This window comes from Solea solea, chromosome 16 (assembly GCF_958295425.1).
Source record: "Solea solea chromosome 16, fSolSol10.1, whole genome shotgun sequence".
Taxonomy (NCBI): Eukaryota; Metazoa; Chordata; class Actinopteri; order Pleuronectiformes; family Soleidae; genus Solea; species Solea solea.
The window spans coordinates 25946116-25966255 of record NC_081149.1 but is presented as its reverse complement, the minus strand read 5'-3'; the positions used below and the strand labels follow the sequence as shown (position 1 = coordinate 25966255).

General features: G+C 42.4%; 1 protein-coding gene across 1 annotated transcript; it reads right to left on the bottom strand.

Moving 5' to 3' along the window:
- Positions 1-1784: 1784 nt before the first annotated feature.
- Positions 1785-18885, bottom strand: fbxl16 (F-box and leucine-rich repeat protein 16). The gene is made up of 7 exons (XM_058654250.1): positions 18414-18885; positions 11223-11931; positions 7712-7954; positions 5589-5854; positions 4776-4860; positions 4489-4552; positions 1785-3679 (listed from the first exon to the last, which is right to left on the bottom strand). The coding sequence occupies exons 2-7, from the start codon at positions 11922-11924 to the stop codon at positions 3531-3533; spliced, it is 1509 nt and encodes a 502-aa protein (XP_058510233.1). The 5' UTR covers positions 11925-11931; positions 18414-18885; the 3' UTR covers positions 1785-3530.
- Between the last annotated feature and the right edge of the window lie 1255 nt (positions 18886-20140).

Here is a 20140-nt window from a genome sequence, read left to right as displayed (position 1 = left end):
GTTTGCATGTTGATGTGACACAGGAAATGAAGAGAAGATAAACAATTGAAGAATTTGCAAAATGACAACATTTCAGTATCATTTTTATAAACAACAACAATAATTTTAGATAAATACAAATTATTTTTCTTTTCTAATTACATAGTTACCAGTTCCAACAAAACAGAATGTTGGTGTAATCAGCTGCAGCCAAACGAATGATGAGTCCATGAGATGGCTAAGCTAAAAACAGGAAACTCTTGGCTCCAGGTGTAGAATGACTTCCTCCCATCTGTGTGGACGATTACAGTAATTAGAAAGGGTTTGATAAGCTAACTAGTTCTTTATTACTCATGAGAAAGTACCAGTGCATGTCAGCACACTTGTATGCATCATCATACACTTTCAATACACGTGTGGGCTGATCCCAACCAGAGCTGTAAACATGACAGAGGTCAGTCTCCTGTTGCCCCGTTCACAACAGTGAGGGCAAATCGAAAGGTTTCCCTTTATTCTGAGTGAACAGGAATCAAGAATTTGACAAACACTTGCACAGATGAAAAAGAAAGAAAAATACTGCACACATCAAGACTTCAAAAGCATAAAGGGAGAGTTCAAGGTTGTTTTATGGTTGACTTGAGGTTCTGACTGCACTGTGCACACTGAAAACATGGCATCCTGAGAATGTGCTTGACACTTTATGTCACTGTCCGTCCGTCTTTTCTGACTGGAAACTGAAGTTTGTGAGCTGCTGCCTCATTTGATACGTTTGTGTCATTTAGATAAATCTCTTTTTTAATGTTCTTTTTCTCTCGGCTTCTCTAGGGGTCGCCACAGTGGATGATCTGATATTTGTTTCTTTTTGCAATATTTTAGTAGAACACTGGATGTGAATGGGATCAATTTGGAAAATGTCCAATTAACAATCAGCAAAAGGAATTGGGTAACTCAGGCTGGCAGGGATTCCAACTGGCAACCCCCCCCCCCCCCCCCCCCCAAAAAAAAACCCAAACCAATTTATAATAAACTCAGTAATTTCCCAGATTGGGATCAATTAAGTTTATTTACACAAAATAACACATTTAAAATGACTGATGGAAGCGGCAGTAGACCGACAACTCCTGTGTGCTGTGATATCGTTTCCTTTCTCGGTGAACCTTGGTGAGGAAGCGTGTGCTGTGTTTCCAGTTGGAAAAGGTTGAAGCTGCAGACATCGTGTTAATAGTGTCAGCAGTGTACATTTCATCAGGTAAGTCATTGTGTGACATGTGTCAGTACCTCATACAGCCATACTTCAAAAAATGATGTTAACGCTCACTGGTGTCTAAAAGAGCACAAGTTAAAAGCATAAATGTGTACAATACTTAGCCAATGGTCTGAAAAATGTTACAAAAATGAGTTCAAATGAAATAAAAATAAAAATAAAAAACAAAACCAACCAAGAATCAGATTCAAACAGGAAGCAAGTTCCATAAAATAAACCCTTTACAAAACCACTCTCTGATAAACAAATCATGTAACTAAGACACAAATGTGTTAAATAAATACATAAATAAATAAATAAATAAATCTATGTACACTGAAGAACAACTTCTGAATTGAACCTTCTCAGGAAAAAAACTGAGATGCAGACCAACTAAAACATGCGTGGTCTGCTGTGTCCGTGTTACAGTCTGTGTCAGTGCAGTCAGTGAAGTGACGCACTCGCAGCCACCGCTGTGGACACGTTTGGCAAAACCTAATACTGGCTGACACTGAGACACACAGGAGGCTCACTGCTGGACTCATCCACTTCCACTTCAATATCACGGGACGGTGGGAAACACCAGGACTCTCTTTATTGGTTTTTCCTTTGCAACTTTGTGACTTTATTTCCCTCTAAATGCATTCTTTGGTTGTTCTTCCTTCTCACCCAGAATCAGATGCTCTCTGATGTTTTAATTATTAATTATCAGATCAGTTTTCGGGGTGGATCCATGTTAAGCTATCATTTCAAATGTGTCGTATAATTATAACCGATGACTCTATGGCTACTTACAACTTAAACACGGCTTATAATGTTGTGTTGTTTCCATCTGATGTTTATTCTTGTAACATGTTGTTGTCGTGGCAGCAGCATTTCTCTGACTCTGGGTTTGTAGGAAAAAACCTTTTTAGTTCCCACAAGTTAAATAAAATATATATATATATATATATATATATATATATATATATATATATATAGTTTAAAATGATACATCACAGTGGCCCTTGTCTGTCCATTTCACAATATCAAATAAATGTCACCTTTGAAGTCACCTGACTGTCGCCAAAGGTGTCACATGTTGCATCAGCAGCAGCTTTAGATGCACCTACTGGACCTCACGTGTTTTTATCTGCATTTAAAAGCCATTTAATTGCACATCAACCAAATGCACCCTAAACGTACATCACCCCAAATAAATAATAAAATAAATAAACGATATAAATAAAAGAAATCCCTGGTTACTTGGAAACATGATGTTATCAGCGTGCATTTTAGTCGCATGTTCACCTTCTTTACTCTTTATGGTACATTTCTAACCATCATCTGAGAAAAAGCATTTGAAGCTCAGCAGAAAATCATGTTTCCCTTTAAACAACATAACATTCATCATTTAGCACAGCTGTTCCTTCAGACTTAATAAATTAAATGACATATGTAGAATGAAAGATGGCGACAGGAGAGAAACAAATGCCTGCAATAAAGCATGCAACTCCAAAACAGAAACAATGGAAACTCATGTCCCCCTTAAAATGTGTCCTTTTTACCTCTGTTAAGACATCAAATAAATATGGAAAATTTGGTAGCATCCCAAAAAGCTGTGAGTCCAGAGGAAAGGAGAAGAAGTGATGTCCTGTTTCTGTCATTCATGTCCTCATCTGCGTCTCGTGTTGTTTCTGATTCATGTCGCTCCTGCGAACACGTGGTGTCTCTCTCTCTCTCTAAACAAAGAATACCCAGCCTTTGATTCCCTCTGAGAAATAGAAAACCAGGAGTTTATCATACATAGTGATGGAGATAGAAATATCAGAACTGATGGTCTTGGAGAGACAGACGTTTGTTCACTTACCATATACAGAACATGTATGAGCATGTGTGTGAGTTCCACCATATCAGCTCAAACACAAAGGTCTATTTTCCCTTCTGCCAATTTCTATAAGCTGCATATTTACCTGCACATGTGACTCCCTTTATAGTTTCCATTTAGCACAAACAAGATCACTATTCTCTGCAAACAAAACCTTTTCATTGATTCCCAGAAAAAAGTGCTGTTGGACAAGACGTCACATCAAGCTCTTCATTCCAGCGTCTCCTTAAATGAAGCTTTAATGCCATCGGTGACATCGTCTGCCCTCCTGCCTCTCAGTTAGTGTGGAGGAAGACACGGGGTGGGGGACAGGTGATGAGGAATGGTGTGGTACTGTAGGATCAATTCAGTCTCCTGTTAGCATTGAGGGGGTGTGAGGAAGAGTAAAGATGGGAGGAAGGTCGAAGCATGACAGTTGGTCATCGGCTCGGGACGGTGGTCTTACTCAATGACCATGCAGTGGGGAAGGTGCTGGGAGTAATATTTGAAGAGCTCGGCGGTGGCTCCCGGGCAGTTGGTCAACTCGAGCTCCTCCAGGTCCTGCAGCTGGATGAGGCCGGACAGACCAGTGGTGGTCAGCAGGGGGCAGCCTGCGCGGGACACAGTAAATAAGAGCCATTGACTTTTTAACAGCACCTGTAGAGCTTGTGCACCACAAGGTTAAACACAGCCTGAGCTATGATTCAGCAGGTCTGCTGACAGAGGTTAGAATGTTGAGGAGGAACCTGTTACCACCACTTTACTAAATGCATGACTGCAAATAAAAAAATCTAAGATACAAAACATCAGGTCAATGAGTTGTGTTGACATAATAATGTTGGTAATTACATCAACTTAATACTTTATGTCATTTCAACTCAAACTTCTGCATACATTTATTTCAAACTAAATTCAAGTTGCAGTCATTTAATTGGCTTCATTTGTCATTGAGTTGACTTCCATCAACTCAATGTAGTTTGTTGGTTGAAATTAATTTCATTAGAAGTTGTCATAACGAAAGATGCAAACTGTTGCGTTCATTTTGTTGTTGTTTTTAGAGTGTTTGTACACTGTGAAAAACCAACACAATCCAAAATGATGGACTTCCTGTTGGGCAGAATGATATTATTGTGTCAGGTGGAATGCTAATGCTACACCTTCCTACTAAGGTTTGCACACCTAGCTTATCCCTGCTGCATGCTATTCATGAAAACATTACTTTTGGCCACTAAATATCACCAGGACCAACGTCAAGTTGTGTTTGTTTTAAAATGTGAAGAGGAAAAAGAAGCCAGAGTCACTGTTACACAGGCTTTTCCTGCCATCATGGCACCTGGAGCTCTGTTGTGTATTTAAAAGGTAAACAACAGACAAACTGCTCAGTTTCTGTTCTGAGGGACAAACGGAGAGAGAATCAAACCTGCAAGTGACAGAAGACGAAGACTCCTCATTCCAAACAAATGCTGCAGTCCAAAGTCTTGCACCTGCAAACACACACACACACACATCATAATAAATGTTTCCAGCTCATAGAAAGAAACACACACAGTAAACAGGAGGTTTTTTCAAGTACAAAAAAGTTTAATTTTCCAATTTGCGATCCAGCTGTTTTTACCATATATCATACGGGTTCATCCCTGATGAAAGGATGAAGGATGGATACTTAGTTAGGTAGGTTAGGGAGATGGAATGTCCTTTTTTTCTTACCTGACAGCACCAGCGCAAATAAAGGCTCCTTAATGATGACATGGTGGACAAGTAGCCTAAGCCAGTGTCTGTGATCCGCACACACCTACAGAGAGACGAGATACATACCAAGAAAACATTCAAATAAGAATAAATCTCAAATCTCTTTCCACAACTGCTGCACTTCCTTACAATTCAGTGTGAGAAAGCAAACAATTACAAAGACACTGAGGCGACAGTGAACAACACAGGCTAACCACACGGTCAATGATGTTATAAAGCTATTTGAAATGCATCTGATGGTGGTTTTCAACTGTCTGGTGAACTGTCCACGGTGTGATCCCACCTGTTGACCTATGTCAGCTGAGACTGACTGATCCTCTGTGGAGGATGAAGATGGATGGACGTCTTCTGCTATTGTAATGATGTCATATGTAATTAATAACTACTTTTTACCCTTTTATAAGAATGTGCGCTGAGGAAAAGGAAATAAAGAAATAAGTGATCCAGAACAAATAGCCAGGAGAAATATGGTTTCTTCAGCTCTTCACTGGTGTGGCTGGACTCACTTTTCCAGATTCTAACTCTATCCATTCACGATGTTTGTGTTGATTCTCATTCATTCATCCAAAGTTCTCCAAAACACATTCAGTAGCAACTGGACTTAGATTTCACATTTTTACTTAATACATGACAATAAAGAATTTAGTTTAAAGAGCTTCAAGGTACTGTATATTGTATAAATATTATTTTGAACTTCCTCTTTTATAATGACTGTTCTTTAAATAAGTTTAAATAAACCTGAGTCTGAAGATGAAACCATGACACACTGACCTGTCTAACACCAGCTCCTCCAGTTTATGAAGGTCACATGCGATGTACTCCAGAGCCATGTCAGTGATCCGAGGACACCAGGACAGATCCAGACTGCGCAGCTTCCGCAGGTTCTCAGCAACCAGCTCCACGCCGTCGTCTGTGATCTTTGAGCATCCGGAGAGGCTGAGGGCCGTCAGGTTAGGGAGGCTGTGCACCATGTTGACCACTCCGTGATTGGTGATCTCCCAGCAGGAGTGTAATCGCAGAGTGTGGGTGGTGTAGCCCTGCGAGGAGGAAGTCACTCAAGTTAGTTTCATGATGAGTGAATGTGCTGCCTTTCACTTTTATATTCACTAGTATGAAACTGTCAGAGCTAAACCTCTAGTAAAATATTATACATACACACATATATAATGGGGGTTGGGTACCTTGCTCAGGGGACCTGGTGGGGACTTGAACTGGCGACCCTCCAGTTACAAGTCCAGTTCCCTTTCCACTTGGCCACAGGATGTATTGATCAACATGTCACTTTAGTATCACGAACATATTTAAGTAACAAAGACTTCATTTACAGTTATTTGGACACTGTTAACACTTGTAGTTGTGTGTTTCTTCACATAAGAAAAGACCATGTTCATTAGGTGTTATTAAAGGGAGAATAACTATTCCTGTGATAAAGTCCAGACTAAGATCATAATTCATATACAACAAGGTCCTTACTTAGTACGAATAACCAATAATTCTGAGGTTATTGAGGGAAAACTCTTAGTTAATGGTTTACTGGTTGTATAATAAGGCCATGCAGAATAAGGCATTAATAATAATGTTCATGAAACAATGGCGTCTTTGCATTAGGGGCATGGTCCCACCAGAGGGCACTGCTGTGCAGGGGAGGATTATAAACTTTTATAAGTTTATAAATGTTAATAAAAGTTCAACTTTGTCCCCAATGAAATGTCCACAGTTTTCATTTGATGATCACAATTATCTCTGTAATTCCTCTGTAGACACTTTATGTGTGTAGTTGTGTATGAATAGTTATTCAGTCATTTCTCAGCTTCTTAAATGTGAATATTTTCTACTTTGTCATTTTTCAGCTTCTTAAATGTGAATATTTTCTACTTTTTGTCATTTTTCAGCTTCTAAATGTGAATATTTTCTACTTGTCATGTGTTTGTCGTACCTGTGTGTGTCAGTGTGTTTGTCGTACCTGCGTGTGTCAGTGTGTTTGTCGTACCTGCGTGTGTCAGTGTGTTTGTCGTACCTGCGTGTGTCAGTGTGTTTGTCGTACCTGCGTGTGTCAGTGTGTTTGTCGTACCTGTGTGTGTTTGTCGTACCTGCGTGTGTCAGTGTGTTTGTCGTACCGGTGTGTGTCAGTGTGTTTGTCGTACCTGTGTGTGTCAGTGTGTTTGTCGTACCTGTGTGTGTCAGTGTGTTTGTCGTACCTGTGTGTGTTTGTCGTACCTGTGTGTGTTTGTCGTACCTGCGTGTGTCAGTGTGTTTGTCGTACCGGTGTGTGTCAGTGTGTTTGTCGTACCTGTGTGTGTCAGTGTGTTTGTCGTACCTGTGTGTGTCAGTGTGTTTGTCGTACCTGTGTGTGTTTGTCGTACCTGCGTGTGTCAGTGTGTTTGTCGTACCGGTGTGTGTCAGTGTGTTTGTCGTACCTGTGTGTGTCAGTGTGTTTGTCGTACCGGTGTGTGTCAGTGTGTTTGTCGTACCTGTGTGTGTGTGTCAGTGTGTTTGTCGTACCTGTGTGTGTCAGTGTGTTTGTCGTACCTGTGTGTGTGTGTTTGTCGTACCTGTGTGTCAGTGTGTTTGTCGTACCTGTGTGTGTCAGTGTGTTTGTCGTACCTGTGTGTGTCAGTGTGTTTGTCGTACCTGTGTGTGTCAGTGTGTTTGTCGTACCTGTGTGTGTCAGTGTGTTTGTCGTACCGGTGTGTGTCAGTGTGTTTGTCGTACCTGTGTGTTTGTCGTACCTGTGTGTGTCAGTGTGTTTGTCGTACCTGTGTGTGTCAGTGTGTTTGTCGTACCTGTGTGTGTCAAGTGTGTTTGTCGTACCTGTGTTTGTCAGTGTGTTTGTCGTACCTGTGTGTGTCAGTGTGTTTGTCGTACCTGTGTGTGTGTCAGTGTGTTTGTCGTACCTGTTTGGCTGTGAAGTAGGCCATGGCTGTGTCTGTGACATGGTAAGCCTGCAGGCTCAGCTCTGAGAGGTTGGGTAGGAGCTGTGAGATAGCAGCGATGGCGTCGTCCGCCACGTTGATACAGTCACTGACGCTGAGGGAAGTGAGCCGGGCGTTCAGACTGGACCACAGACCGGCCTCCGTGAAGTCGTTGCAGCCGGACAGTTCCAGGTGCATCAAGCCCTGCATCTGCTCCAACATGACCTGAAATCAAAGGGGTTTAAAGCTGATGTTAAAATGAATGCTGTAGAGATTTCATTTAGGCATTGTCACAGTGGCGAGCAGAAACACAAAGGCCTTTCTGCATGTTCTAAATTGACCGTCGGTGTGAATGTGGGAATGAATGGTTGTTTATCTCTGTATGTTTGATGAACTCCAGCATGTGACCCTCTTATGGAGGATGAAGCCATAGACTTACAGTATCATTATTTCTCAATCCCTTTTTAGAACACAGCCAGCAAATATGGGACATCTGTATGCAGTATTCAAAATGACTGGTGCTGTCAAACGATTCAAATATTTAATTGCAATTAATCGCATTAATGTCATAGTAAACTCACAATTAACGGCACATTTGTACCTATTCTAAATGTCCCTTGATTTCTTTGTGTCCCATTATTTGTTCTTATTTGAATGCTCTTATCTGGTGCTCTAAGTGGAACGGCTTTCTTTTCTTTATTGAGACAATATCTCTGTCACCTGCATATTTGTGTAGCGGCGTTGTATCATTGGTTGTGTAGTTTAACACACGAAGTAGATAAATAATACAGTCAGTCCCCGGTTCCTCCCTCTCTCTCTCTCTCGCTCGCTCGCACGCGCACACACACACACACACACACACACACTCACTCACTCACTCACACACACACACACACACACACACACACACGCGCGCGCACACACGCCTGAAAAATGTAAAATGAATAGAAAGTGCAGGTTAGCTAACAACGTGTAGCACTAGTCATTTTGTAAACAAAAATAAAAGAAAACACCGTCAACTTTTTATGAAAAAAGACTTGCTCGACCGTTCGGGAGCTATATGCTTAAAAAATGACACCTTAAACCACCTCTTAGTATTAAAATTAAGGTAATTAATATGAAACAATGGCAGAGCTCATAGTTCGTGCACCTACCAGGGAGACAGCGAGGTCCGAGTGCTGTTACCGCCCCGGGGTGCACGACCCTAATCCACAGGGGTGCTGCATTTAATTACCATAGGACAAACACGTTTCCGTGTTGTGAGATGGGTTTTCTCTTTTTATGGCAAGTGGAATCACGCTACATCTTAACTCTGTTACATTTGGAGTTATTCCTCTTATTGTGAGAGCCGCACAATAATAAGCAAGCCCAAACAAGTGTGTGCATCCTGTTGTTGTGTTTCCGGTCTAGCTAGATCCGGTGTGCTGTTGTAGTTTTTCTAACGTCACTAGTTGTTGCAACAGCATGTGAAAAAAACAACAACAAAAAGAACGTTAATCTCACGATAAAAAAAAAACATGGGTTCGTGTTAACGCCGTTAATAACGTGTTAAACTGACAGCACTAAAAATAACACATTATTCAGAAAAGTATCCAGTGTCTCCTACCATTAGTGTGTAGTATAGTCACTACACTATATGTGTGCTTCAAATAAAGAGTTTGTTCTTGATTGCGATCATTTCCACAAGTATGAATGTATATAGGGAAATACACAAAGTTACACTGGAGCCAATGATCACAGAGTTTTGCCCTGAGACTTTTGCTCTGTATTGTAAGTGTTTCCTGGACTCACAGAAAGTGCAGTGTCTTGTTTCTGTACCTTTGGAAAACCTGGTAACTGAGCCCCGACTGGGATTGCAGTAACTGTTTTACATTTTTTATGGACTGTATTTCACATTTAGGTGGACAGTTGTTTGACTGGCTGTTTCAGGTGCTAACAAACAATCAAATGAAACATACTTTATTTAAACAACACAGCACAACAGAGGCAAGAAAAAAAAGACAAGACATTAAAGATGTAAAAAATTTAAGAATGAAGTGTTCACTGTTTAAAAGCCTGTGTATCAGTGTGTGCCTCTTCAAGGGTCAGCATTATGGATGTAAATGGCTTGTATTTAAATTTGACTAATCAGTAAGTACGTAAAACTTAAATTAAATACTTAAAATAAATACTAAGTACTTATTAATACCATTATACCATCAGTCAGTGTGTGCGGCACAGAGCGGAGGCACAGCTCATCACTGCCTCTCCTCACCATTCTCCAGAGAAGACAACCACAGAAGACAACCACAGAAAACAACCAGAGAAGACAACCACAGAGAACAACCACAGAAAACAACAAGAGAAGACAACCACAGAAAACAACCACAGAAGACAACCACAGAGAACAACCACAGAAAACAACCACAGAAAACAACCAGAGAAGACAACCACAGAAAACAACCACAGAAGACAACCACAGAAGACAACCACAGAAAACAACCACAGAAGACAACCACAGAAAACAACCACAGAAAACAACCAGAGAAGACAACCACAGAAAACAACCACAGAGAACAACCAGAGAAGACAACCACAGAGAACAACCAGAGAAGACAACCACAGAAAACAACCACAAAAAACAACCACAAAAAACAACCAGAGAAGACAACCAAAGAAGACAACCACAGAAAACAACCACAGAAGACAACCACAGAAAACAACCACAGAAAACAACCAGAGAAGACAACCACAGAAAACAACCACAGAAGACAACCACAGAAAACAACCACAGAACACAACCAGAGAAGACAACCACAGAAAACAACCACAGAAGACAACCACAGAAAACAACCACAGAAAACAGCCAGAGAAGACAAACACAGAAGACACAGAAGAAGAAAAAGACAAAGCAGGTGATGAGGATGTTTGAATGTGAGCACTTCTGTGAGGAACAACAGTGATGTGGCTGTTCAACACCCGAAACTGTGGTTGTTTAAACTAACAGTGAGTAAAACAACATAAAACCCATTCTGATCATGTTGATGCAATCATTAAGAATTGGAGTGTTTGTAATAGGACTGCAGCCACACATGGTTCAGGTGTATGTGTGTGTGGTTGTATGAGGTTCTGAACACATGGACATGGACATGATGTCATGTGACATCAGTCCGCCAATGTTGACCTTTTTTGACTCAGCAAATGCAAAAATGTAAACTTGACATTCAGACACTCAGCCTCTGTCAACACAAGGAAAACACTTTGTGTTTTATTTGATTCTTAAAAAGTGCTGCTTGCCTCCATTAGGAAGTTCAGATGTGTCATTAGTGTGTCGTCCTCTGGAGCTAAACTCACTCTCTTATTCACTGTGACGGCTTCTGTTACTGAATAAAGGTAAATCCAACCTATTTTTACAAATATCAAGCTTCAACTTTTCCTGTTGTAGTCGACTTGAATGTGAACATCATATCTGATCTGTATCAGTCACCAATCACCTCTGTATATTCTGACTCACCTCCAAACCAGCGTCCGTGATGGTGGACCTCTTGAGGCTGACGGAGCGGACGCCCTTCTTGGACAGTGGGTAGTTGTCGATGAACTCACAAATGTCCAGGTCTGACACGCCCACTAAGCAGAAGGACTGAAAGCCACGCAGGGCGAACGCCTGCAGACTGACAAACTCCTTCTCACCGTTAGGCAGCAGCGTGTACAGCTCCTTGGCATGTAAGATGGGTGTCACGCCCTCCCAGAACTTGGGCTGGTACAGCACTTTGCGCCACGTCTTGCACACCTGTGCAAGCACACATTTTTCACTGGTGTTGAAGTACCAGAGCAATCGATTGAGCAGCTTCTCATCCAGGACGAGCTGGCGCTCCAGCAGCACGGGTCTGGGCAGATTGAGAGGGGGGAGCTGGCGAAGGGACGGCTTCAGACCCATCAGAGTCTTTCCAGACTCCAGGTCCGAGCTGAGGAGAGAGGCTGCGGAGCGGGGCATGCCGGATCCGTCCAGGTGGTGGTGGTAGGAAAGGGAGGATGTCGGAGGAGGCAGGATGGAGGGAACCGAGGACGACTGGCACAGGCGGTTCTTGGCAGCCGGTGTCCCCTTAGTGATACTCGCGCTGCCCAGACCGTTGGGCTGGCTGGGGGGCAACTTCACCATACCGTTGCGAGTCACGCAGGCAGACTTCAGGTCGTTGGGGGTGGACATGTTCAACATCGGGAACCTGAAAGAAACAGCAGAGATAAACGGTCAGAGCCAGTAACAAGTGAAAACTTGAGGTCGGAACAGAAGCATAAAACAGCTGCAGCATCAGCTTCATTACCACTGCACACGTGGAATATACCTGTACATAAGCACAACTAAACATCTGTCAGGGTTTTCACAGGAAGACTTTTTTCTTTCTGTCTGCATTTGACAAGTTTAAAGAATTGAGAGTGAAAGTGAACTGTAGAAGAACACATTAGGAAGCTCAAACTTTCTATTTAACACTTTCAAACCAATACAAATAATATTGTTCAGATTCAAATTTGAAAAGTGAATATTTCAGTTGATCAATTCAGGTACAATTCAAGATGTATTCAATTGGATATTCCTTTGTAGACTAAATGCCAAATGCCCTTCCTGATGCAACACTCAGCACGAGGGCCACACTGGACGTGGCCCCTGTGGCTGGGGTCAATTTAGACTGTAGAGTTAACAATGAGCAGCGGGGATTGGGTCCCTGGTTCAGGGTCAGTTATAGGAGTCATCGCTTCAATTCCCAGCTCCGCTCGTCTACATGCTGATGTGTCCTTAGGCAAGGCACTTACCCCCCCACACTGCTTTCTGCAGTATGAATGTGTGAGTGAATGAGTGAATGGCAAAACTAATGTAAAGCAGCTTTGAGTGGTCATCAAGAGTAGAAAATGAATATTCCGCTGTAATTATACTGTACTCTGGTGAACTAGTGTTTGAGTGAAAAGCACTTTACTGTGAGCTGAGTGTGTATAGACATATCAGCGTGTGTGTGTGAACAGTGTTGACATGAAGGCTGTGATCCATGGCAGCAGCAGCAGCAGCAGCAGCAGCAGCAGCAACAGCAGCAGCAGCAGCAGCAGCATGTACATCCACACTGTGACGCTGTCAGTAGATGGAGACATCGTTGCAGTGTCTCCTTTACTCTGACATCATCATTACATCATTACACAATAACCACTGTGTTGAACAGCAAACACGACACACACTTACACATCAAATATGTAACACACATACAAATAAGTCATGATCATGTGACTTCTATTTTTATCATTCCTCCCACTGTGGACCGACTGTGCTGTTTCTGAACTAAACCAGCTCCATGTTATTCTGTGATCACACGCTGCTGTTACTGCAATTATACGATAACACTGTGTTTTCTTTATTTTTGCATAATGTAACGACTCATTTACAACCAAACCTGTAACACTGAATATGTATGTTATTGAAAACATATTCACATAAATCTGTGAGTTCTTATTTTCAGTTATTTTAGGACCATAAATTAGTACTAACCTTTATTCTTACACGCACACACACACACACACACACACACACAGTGTGTGGTTTCCATGACTTCAGAGGACATGAAGGACCCGGATGCTGTGGTCACATACAGTCGCTGCACAGATGCACTGACTGTATGTGTCACGTTGACTTGGTCAGGTGACCTGAATAGAGCGCCATGTTTTCAGTTCATTCACTGAAGTTGAAAAATTACAACTTTGGCAAAAGTTGGCCTCAAACAATGATGTGAAAACAAATCAGCTTTGAGATTGTGGACTGATGACTGACAGCCAGTGTGACCACAGCATAACCTCATCACCACTATACGTTATGTCTTCACCTTAAGATGGAATCATTTATATTATTATTTTAGGTCCCCACAACGTGAGTAACACCTGGAACACACACACACACACACACACACACACACACACACTCTCCCCCAGACGACACTGAGAGTTCTCTGATCACATGACCTCTCACTAGCATCCTCGCTGCTGCCACACATGTTATCTGCGTGTGGTTATGTTCAGAGGGAGAAAACACTTGGATGATTTTCTTTGCTTGTTTGCTGCTCAGTTGAACTTACAGCCCAGAATCTGGATGTTTACCCAGAGTTCAATGTTTCTACACTGTAGTTCAGTGATAAGTCTTTGACTGATAAAGTCCAGTCTTTTCGCTAGAAGTTTTAAAGACAATTTCATTCATCAGTTCATTCATTTCCATTTCATCTCAGTTTGATGACTTAAGCCTCTTTCCCTCAAAATTGATTTAGCTTTATTTACCTTTTAAATTGTAACACTAACTCAGGTGATTAACATCCATGCATGATTTCTTTCAGCAGATGTGATGAAAACAAAATGAGTTGGTGGAAGAAAACAACAATTCCTTCAGCCTCTGTGATAATGTTATGATAATGTTATTGGTGGTTATTATTTTTCATCTTTTACTTCAGTCGCTCTTTAAATCAATCCTGTAATAAATGATACTGAGGGTTGTTCAGGTAAGTAAGAGCCAATTCAATAATTAATCCTAATGGCCAGAAGATGTGTGTGCATCTCTGAACATAAATAATGTAATTAGCATGTTCACCTGAGTTGTATGTTCCCACTAATGCTAAGTGGAGCTGCATGTATTACAGAGTTATTTGACCAGGGAGTGAATTATTAAAAACATTCCCAGTGGTGAAAAAACTGTTTCAATCTGGGATTTAATGAGGTTTAGATGAGTTGGAATAACCTATTGATCACGTCAGTCAATTCAAATCAGGTGGAATTAAAAAAAAGATGGAATAGGTTTCAAAGTCAAACACGACAGCCGTGGTGAAGCACTTAACCTGAGTGAGTCACACAACACAACAAACATGCATGTGCACCTAAACACAATCATCTGCTGCAGTTTTCCTAGCACAGTGTACAGTGTACAGTGTACAGTGCATTGTTTGTTAACAGAGACTGAGAGTCCATTTAATTTGTTGTTTTTGATTTAAAATGTCTTCCAGAAAAGGTGTACCTGCATTATTATGCCATTATTATGCCATTATCATTGTATTAGATGAAAAGGCTCTCAGAACGACAACATTGACAGGCCTACTCCATACCCTCTGGTCTTGGTCTAATTCTAGTGCTGTCACAGGAGGACACGTCTAACACATAAACCGATCAGTTAAAAAGACTTAACAATCCTAAAAACGTGGGTTCATCTCCAACAACTACCAGGGAAAAGTCTAAAATCTCAATATTTATCAGAGACGTCTGGTGTGATTGCTGCTGTGTCACAGTGACAGTCAGTGACTGATCTTTTGATTCTAGTTTATAATTATAACAGCTGTCATAGTGAAACAGTGAGTGAGCTGAAATAAGACCTTCTAATATCAAAGTAAACTGCGGCTGAACCTCAGTTTGCTGCTGTTCTTCAGTTCATGCATGTTACCGTGTAACTTCAACACTTTCCCCAGTCTCGGTCTTGTCTCGACATGGTCTTGATCTTGGTTTCGTCTTGGTCTCGATACCCTCTGGTCTTGGTCTCGATACCCTCTGGTCTTGGTCTCGATACCTTCTGGTCTTGGTTTCTTCTTGGTCTCGATACCCTCTGGTCTTGGTCTCGATACCTTCTGGTCTTGGTTTCGTCTTGGTCTCGATAACCAGCATGAAAAAACATTTTATCTTAAATGCTAACGCGCTAGCGATAAAGAGATCGGCGTCGGCATGACCTGAAGCCTCTGTCTTTGTTGTGTTTTTCCTTGTCCATCTTCATTCAACGTTTAGAACACACACGGCTTCTCGAAGCAGCAGCAGCAGCAGCAGCAGCAGCAGCAGCAGCAGCAGCAGCAGCAGCAGCAGCAGCAGCAGCAGCATATTAAGCAGCTGATTGGCTGAATAACAACTAAAGCATCACCACACCCTAACTACGATCAAACAACGCTAATTCAAATACAAAGTTTGGGCCGACTCGTGGCTGGTTCACTAATGCTGTCTAGAATAAAAATATAATCAAAATCTATGTCAAAGTGCAACAATGAAAACAAAACAATACTAAAAAGAATACGTGTGTCGTATTTGTGAATATTATTAAATATATTGTAAAACTGTATAAAATAACAGCACAGTCTTGTGTATAATCCTCTTTCAAATGTCTGCTTCCTGACTTTTTGACAAGCAGCTGTCATGAGTGATGACTCATGACAGCTGCTTGCCCATCTCATGATTGAAGCTGATTATGGCAAGACCAGAATCACCTGGACCCTGTCCCATGGGTGACCTAAGGTAAGTCCCTATGTGCTGAGGCCACAGTCCCAGTGCAGGTGAGATTAGGCTCTGGAGCAGAAAGTGTTTTATCTATTTCACTTTCATTGTGCGTAACACAGGGCAACGTTTTAGATTTTTAACTCACAAGCGCCCCCTACAGCTGCCGAGTGTAAATACCACGACGAGCTTCCTCCTCAGATCAGCACAGAAACAGAAAACAACATGTTTTTTCATGTTCTTCAGGAATAGAACTTATCTCACACAATCATCTCACACATCATGTACATGAAGTACTTCATGTACATGATGTACATGAAGTACTTTATGTATATGATCAAACCACTGCCACAGCACTCCAATAGGCCTAATATTCCTTAGTCACTTTATAAATAAATATTGTTATTTATAAAGCAGTAGCACACTTGGAATCAGAGTCCACTTAACTTAATAAAGTAATCCTAAAGTAATGTTAAGTAGCAAATATCTGACAGAGCTGACGCTGACATAACAACAACAACAACAACAACACACCCTCCCTCCCTGCTATAATCTGACAAAATGGGTCTGGTGTCATTCAGGTCGGTCGGTCGGTTGGTCGGTCGGTCGGTCGGTCGGTCAACTTTGATGAAGCAAACACTGAAGCTGGTTTATGAGAATCCAGATCTTAGCCAGCTAACTTAGCTGAGCTACACTTCCCTCCCCCGTCGACATCACAAATACATGTTGAAGCGTTTTCTTCTTTCTCACATTCATTCATTCATTCATTCATTCATTCCCATCATACCTGTCAGTCAGAATCATTCTGACTTCATTATGCCTCAAAAACACCAGCCACAGCTCGTCATTGCAGCTCAATCTAACCTACATTTATTCCCTAATCACAGATAAACACAGGCATGTTTAATTCTCCTCAGATGAGGCTGAACACGCAGCTTTGGACCATATTTATTTGTGTATACAGTCAGCTCAGCATCAAGCTCAGCATCAAGCTCTGCATCAAGCTCAGCATCAAGCTCTGCATCAAGCTCAGCATCAAGCTCAGCATCAAGCTCAGCATCAAGCTCAGCATCAAGCTCTGCATCAAGCTCTGCATCAAGCTCAGCATCAAGCTCTGCATCAAGCTCTGCATCAAGCTCAGCATCAAGCTCAGCATCAAGCTCTGCACAAACCTGATCATTTGAATCTGGGCAACATCTAAGACAGGGTTTCCCAACCCTGGTCCTCGGGGAACATGGTCCTGCATCCGGCTCCAGCACACCTGATTCAGATGAACAGCTCGTCAACAAGCTCTGCAAAAGCCTGGTAACGAGCTGGAGCCAGATGCAGGACATCGGTCCTCAAGGACCAGGACTGAGACCCAGTGCCTTACCACGATATGACAATATGCAAAATCAAACACAATATCTTGTCTCATGTCACAATATCGATATAATATCGATATATTGCCCAGCCCCACAAACGGTAACAGGGATATTAGCAGTATACTGTACATTCTGTGTATAAACATGGTGCATTGACCACGTTTATGAGACATTAGAATTCTCCCTGTTTTCTCTAAGTTCTCTGAACGATCAAAACAAAACTCGTTCTTTAGCTAAAACGTCATCAGACAACAAGAGAGAGGGAATAACCAGCGGCTCCGCTCCTCTACGTCTGCGAGAGGTTGTCAAGACTCCAAAATACAGACCATAAACGATTTCTCTGGTATGTGACGGGGAGTTTGAACTTTGTAAACTCTGTGTTGACATTGAGGTAGAAGTAGCACAGATGCATGATGGGACTTCTGTCTCAAACACTGTAACAGTCACACAGTGATGCAGACTCTGGTGTATCAGCATCACATTCTCTGTCTGCGTGACCGGCCGCCCTGATGGTCCCTGACCATCCATAGTCCTGATTGGAAGTTTGATAGAGGAGCTGATAGATGTCATCGCGTGTGTGTGTGTGTGTGTGTGTGTGTGTGTCTGCTAAGAGGATAACACATCTACTCCGCCACCTTCATCCTCGTCTTCATTTACATGTGAAAAACAAAGCAGCAGCAGCAGCAGCAGCAGCAGCACAACAATCCCTGTGGAGCAGAAACGGCTCAGAGAGAGCAGAGAGAGCAGAGAGAGCCGTGGCATGGCAGAGGGTTGCGTCACTGACAGACGCTGGCGTCATTGTGTTGGTTAATAATACGCAGCTCGATGCGGCTGATCAGCTCCATCTTCAGAAAAGGCCTCAGTGTTCAACACAAAGAGCCGGAACAGGCTGATGACAGCCCCGAGCCCCTCAGCATCCTCCTCCCTCTCCTCCCTCTGCTCCCTCTCCTCCACCATCCAGCAGCAGCCAGTCATCCATCTCACACACACACACACGCACACACACACTGCGCCCGTGGTCGCATCCTCCGCGTGCGGCCTGTTCTTTTTTTTCCTTCACATGATTCCATCCTCACCTCTTAGATGAAAATTCACTCGGCCATTAATCCATGATCCATGCACGCGCTTTCCGCTGCTGCCTCTCGATCACGTTCCTGCCGAGGATGCGGCGCGAGGAAGAAATAAATAATTATTCGGACGCTGCCCTGCCTGTTACATCCGAGCAGGAGGCGAAGATGAGATGCGCTCTCACAGCCCGCACACACAAGAGGAGGAGCCGCGCGCGCGCGCTTCACGATGACATCCAGTCCAACGTGAGAGGAGGAGGAAGAGGAAGAGGAAGAGAACCGACACACGAGCTGCTCTCTGCACAAGCGTTCACATCTGACTCTGGTGTTTTCCTCTCTCTCTCTCTCTCTCTCTCTCTCTCTCTCCTCTGCACAAACAGGCGTACGCAGCGCACGCACGCAGCTCACGCACGCACGCACGCAGCGCGTCAGCGTCTTCTCATTTAAAGAGATAATGTTTGGTGGAGCAGCGGCAGCAGCACATCCTCTGTGTGTCTGCTTCTTATGTAACCTGAGCAGCTGTGTGCGCGCGCAGTCTCTGTCAGGTTCCTGGGACTCATGAGTGTGTGTGTGTGTGTGAGTGTGTGTGTGTGTGTGTGTTGTCATTAGTTTTGATGTTGATATTAATATTGTTTCTTTGTGAACAGAAATGATGGAACATCATGTGTATGTTGCACCCTGGGCTGTGTCAATAAATACTATCAGACACTCAACACCAACGATAAAGCAGTTAATCACTATTTTCATTCCTGACCTGAACAATTGTTTCGTTTAGTTTAAATGTTGATTCTTTTTTTAACGTTACAGAGGCGGTGTTCCTCCGCTGTGTCGACGTGATGACGTCATTAAACCACTTGTCGACTCGTCTTCGACTATGTCGACAGATAAGTCCATACTAAGAAGTATACTGAGTATGGTGTCAACTACTAAAAAGTAACAAAATAAAACCATGCCACGTTATCATCATGCACAAACATAATTAGAATATCATGAAATGTTCTGGCGGGTTTGTTGATGCTGTCTGCATCCAGCTGCAGCCCTGGAGACGGAAGTGACGACGTTTAGAGTTCATAATAATGGACTTTGTATGTATGTATGTGTGGTTGGATCTCATTAATCTGTGGGTTTATAATGATTTACCTCGTCTTTAGTTAGTTTCTGAACATTTTTACATCATGAAAAGAAATGTAAGGTAACATTCAGTGGTTATTCTGAGTGAAACTTCAGATAATATGTCAAAAACATTTTTTGTGAATTTTATGTGAACCTTTAGATAATTTACGATGTACGATGAATTTACTATCAATAAAAGTCACTCATGGAAAAGATGACAATAATAAGCTACGTCACAAAAAAGGAGTTATTCTATGTTTCATTGGTTACATCCATCATCTACCACTTTATCAACCTGAGTTAGACCTGAGACAGACCTGAGACGGACCTGAGATAGACCTGAGACAGACCTGAGATAGACCTGAGACAGACCTGAGATAGACCTGAGACAGACCTGAGACAGACCTGAGACAGACCTGAGATAGACCTGAGACAGACCTGAGATAGACCTGAGACAGACCTGAGACAGACCTGAGATAGACCTGAGATAGATCTGAGATAGACCTGAGATAGACCTGAGACAGACCTGAGACAGACCTGAGACAGACCTGAGATAGACCTGAGATAGACCTGAGATAGATCTGAGATAGATCTGAGATAGACCTGAGATAGACCTGAGATAG

What these genes read in the sequence shown, in the direction of transcription:
- fbxl16 (XM_058654250.1), bottom strand. Translation starts at nt 11,924, where the DNA reads ATGTTGAACATGTCCACCCCCAACGACCTGAAGTCTGCCTGCGTGACT. An exon ending in TCACGGACGCTGGTTTGGAG is followed by an intron (nt 7,955 to 11,222) that starts GTGAGTCAGAAT and finishes CTTTGATTTCAG; the next exon opens with GTCATGTTGGAGCAGATGCA. An exon ending in ATTTGCGCTGGTGCTGTCAG is followed by an intron (nt 4,553 to 4,775) that starts GTAAGAAAAAAA and finishes GTGTGTTTGCAG; the next exon opens with GTGCAAGACTTTGGACTGCA.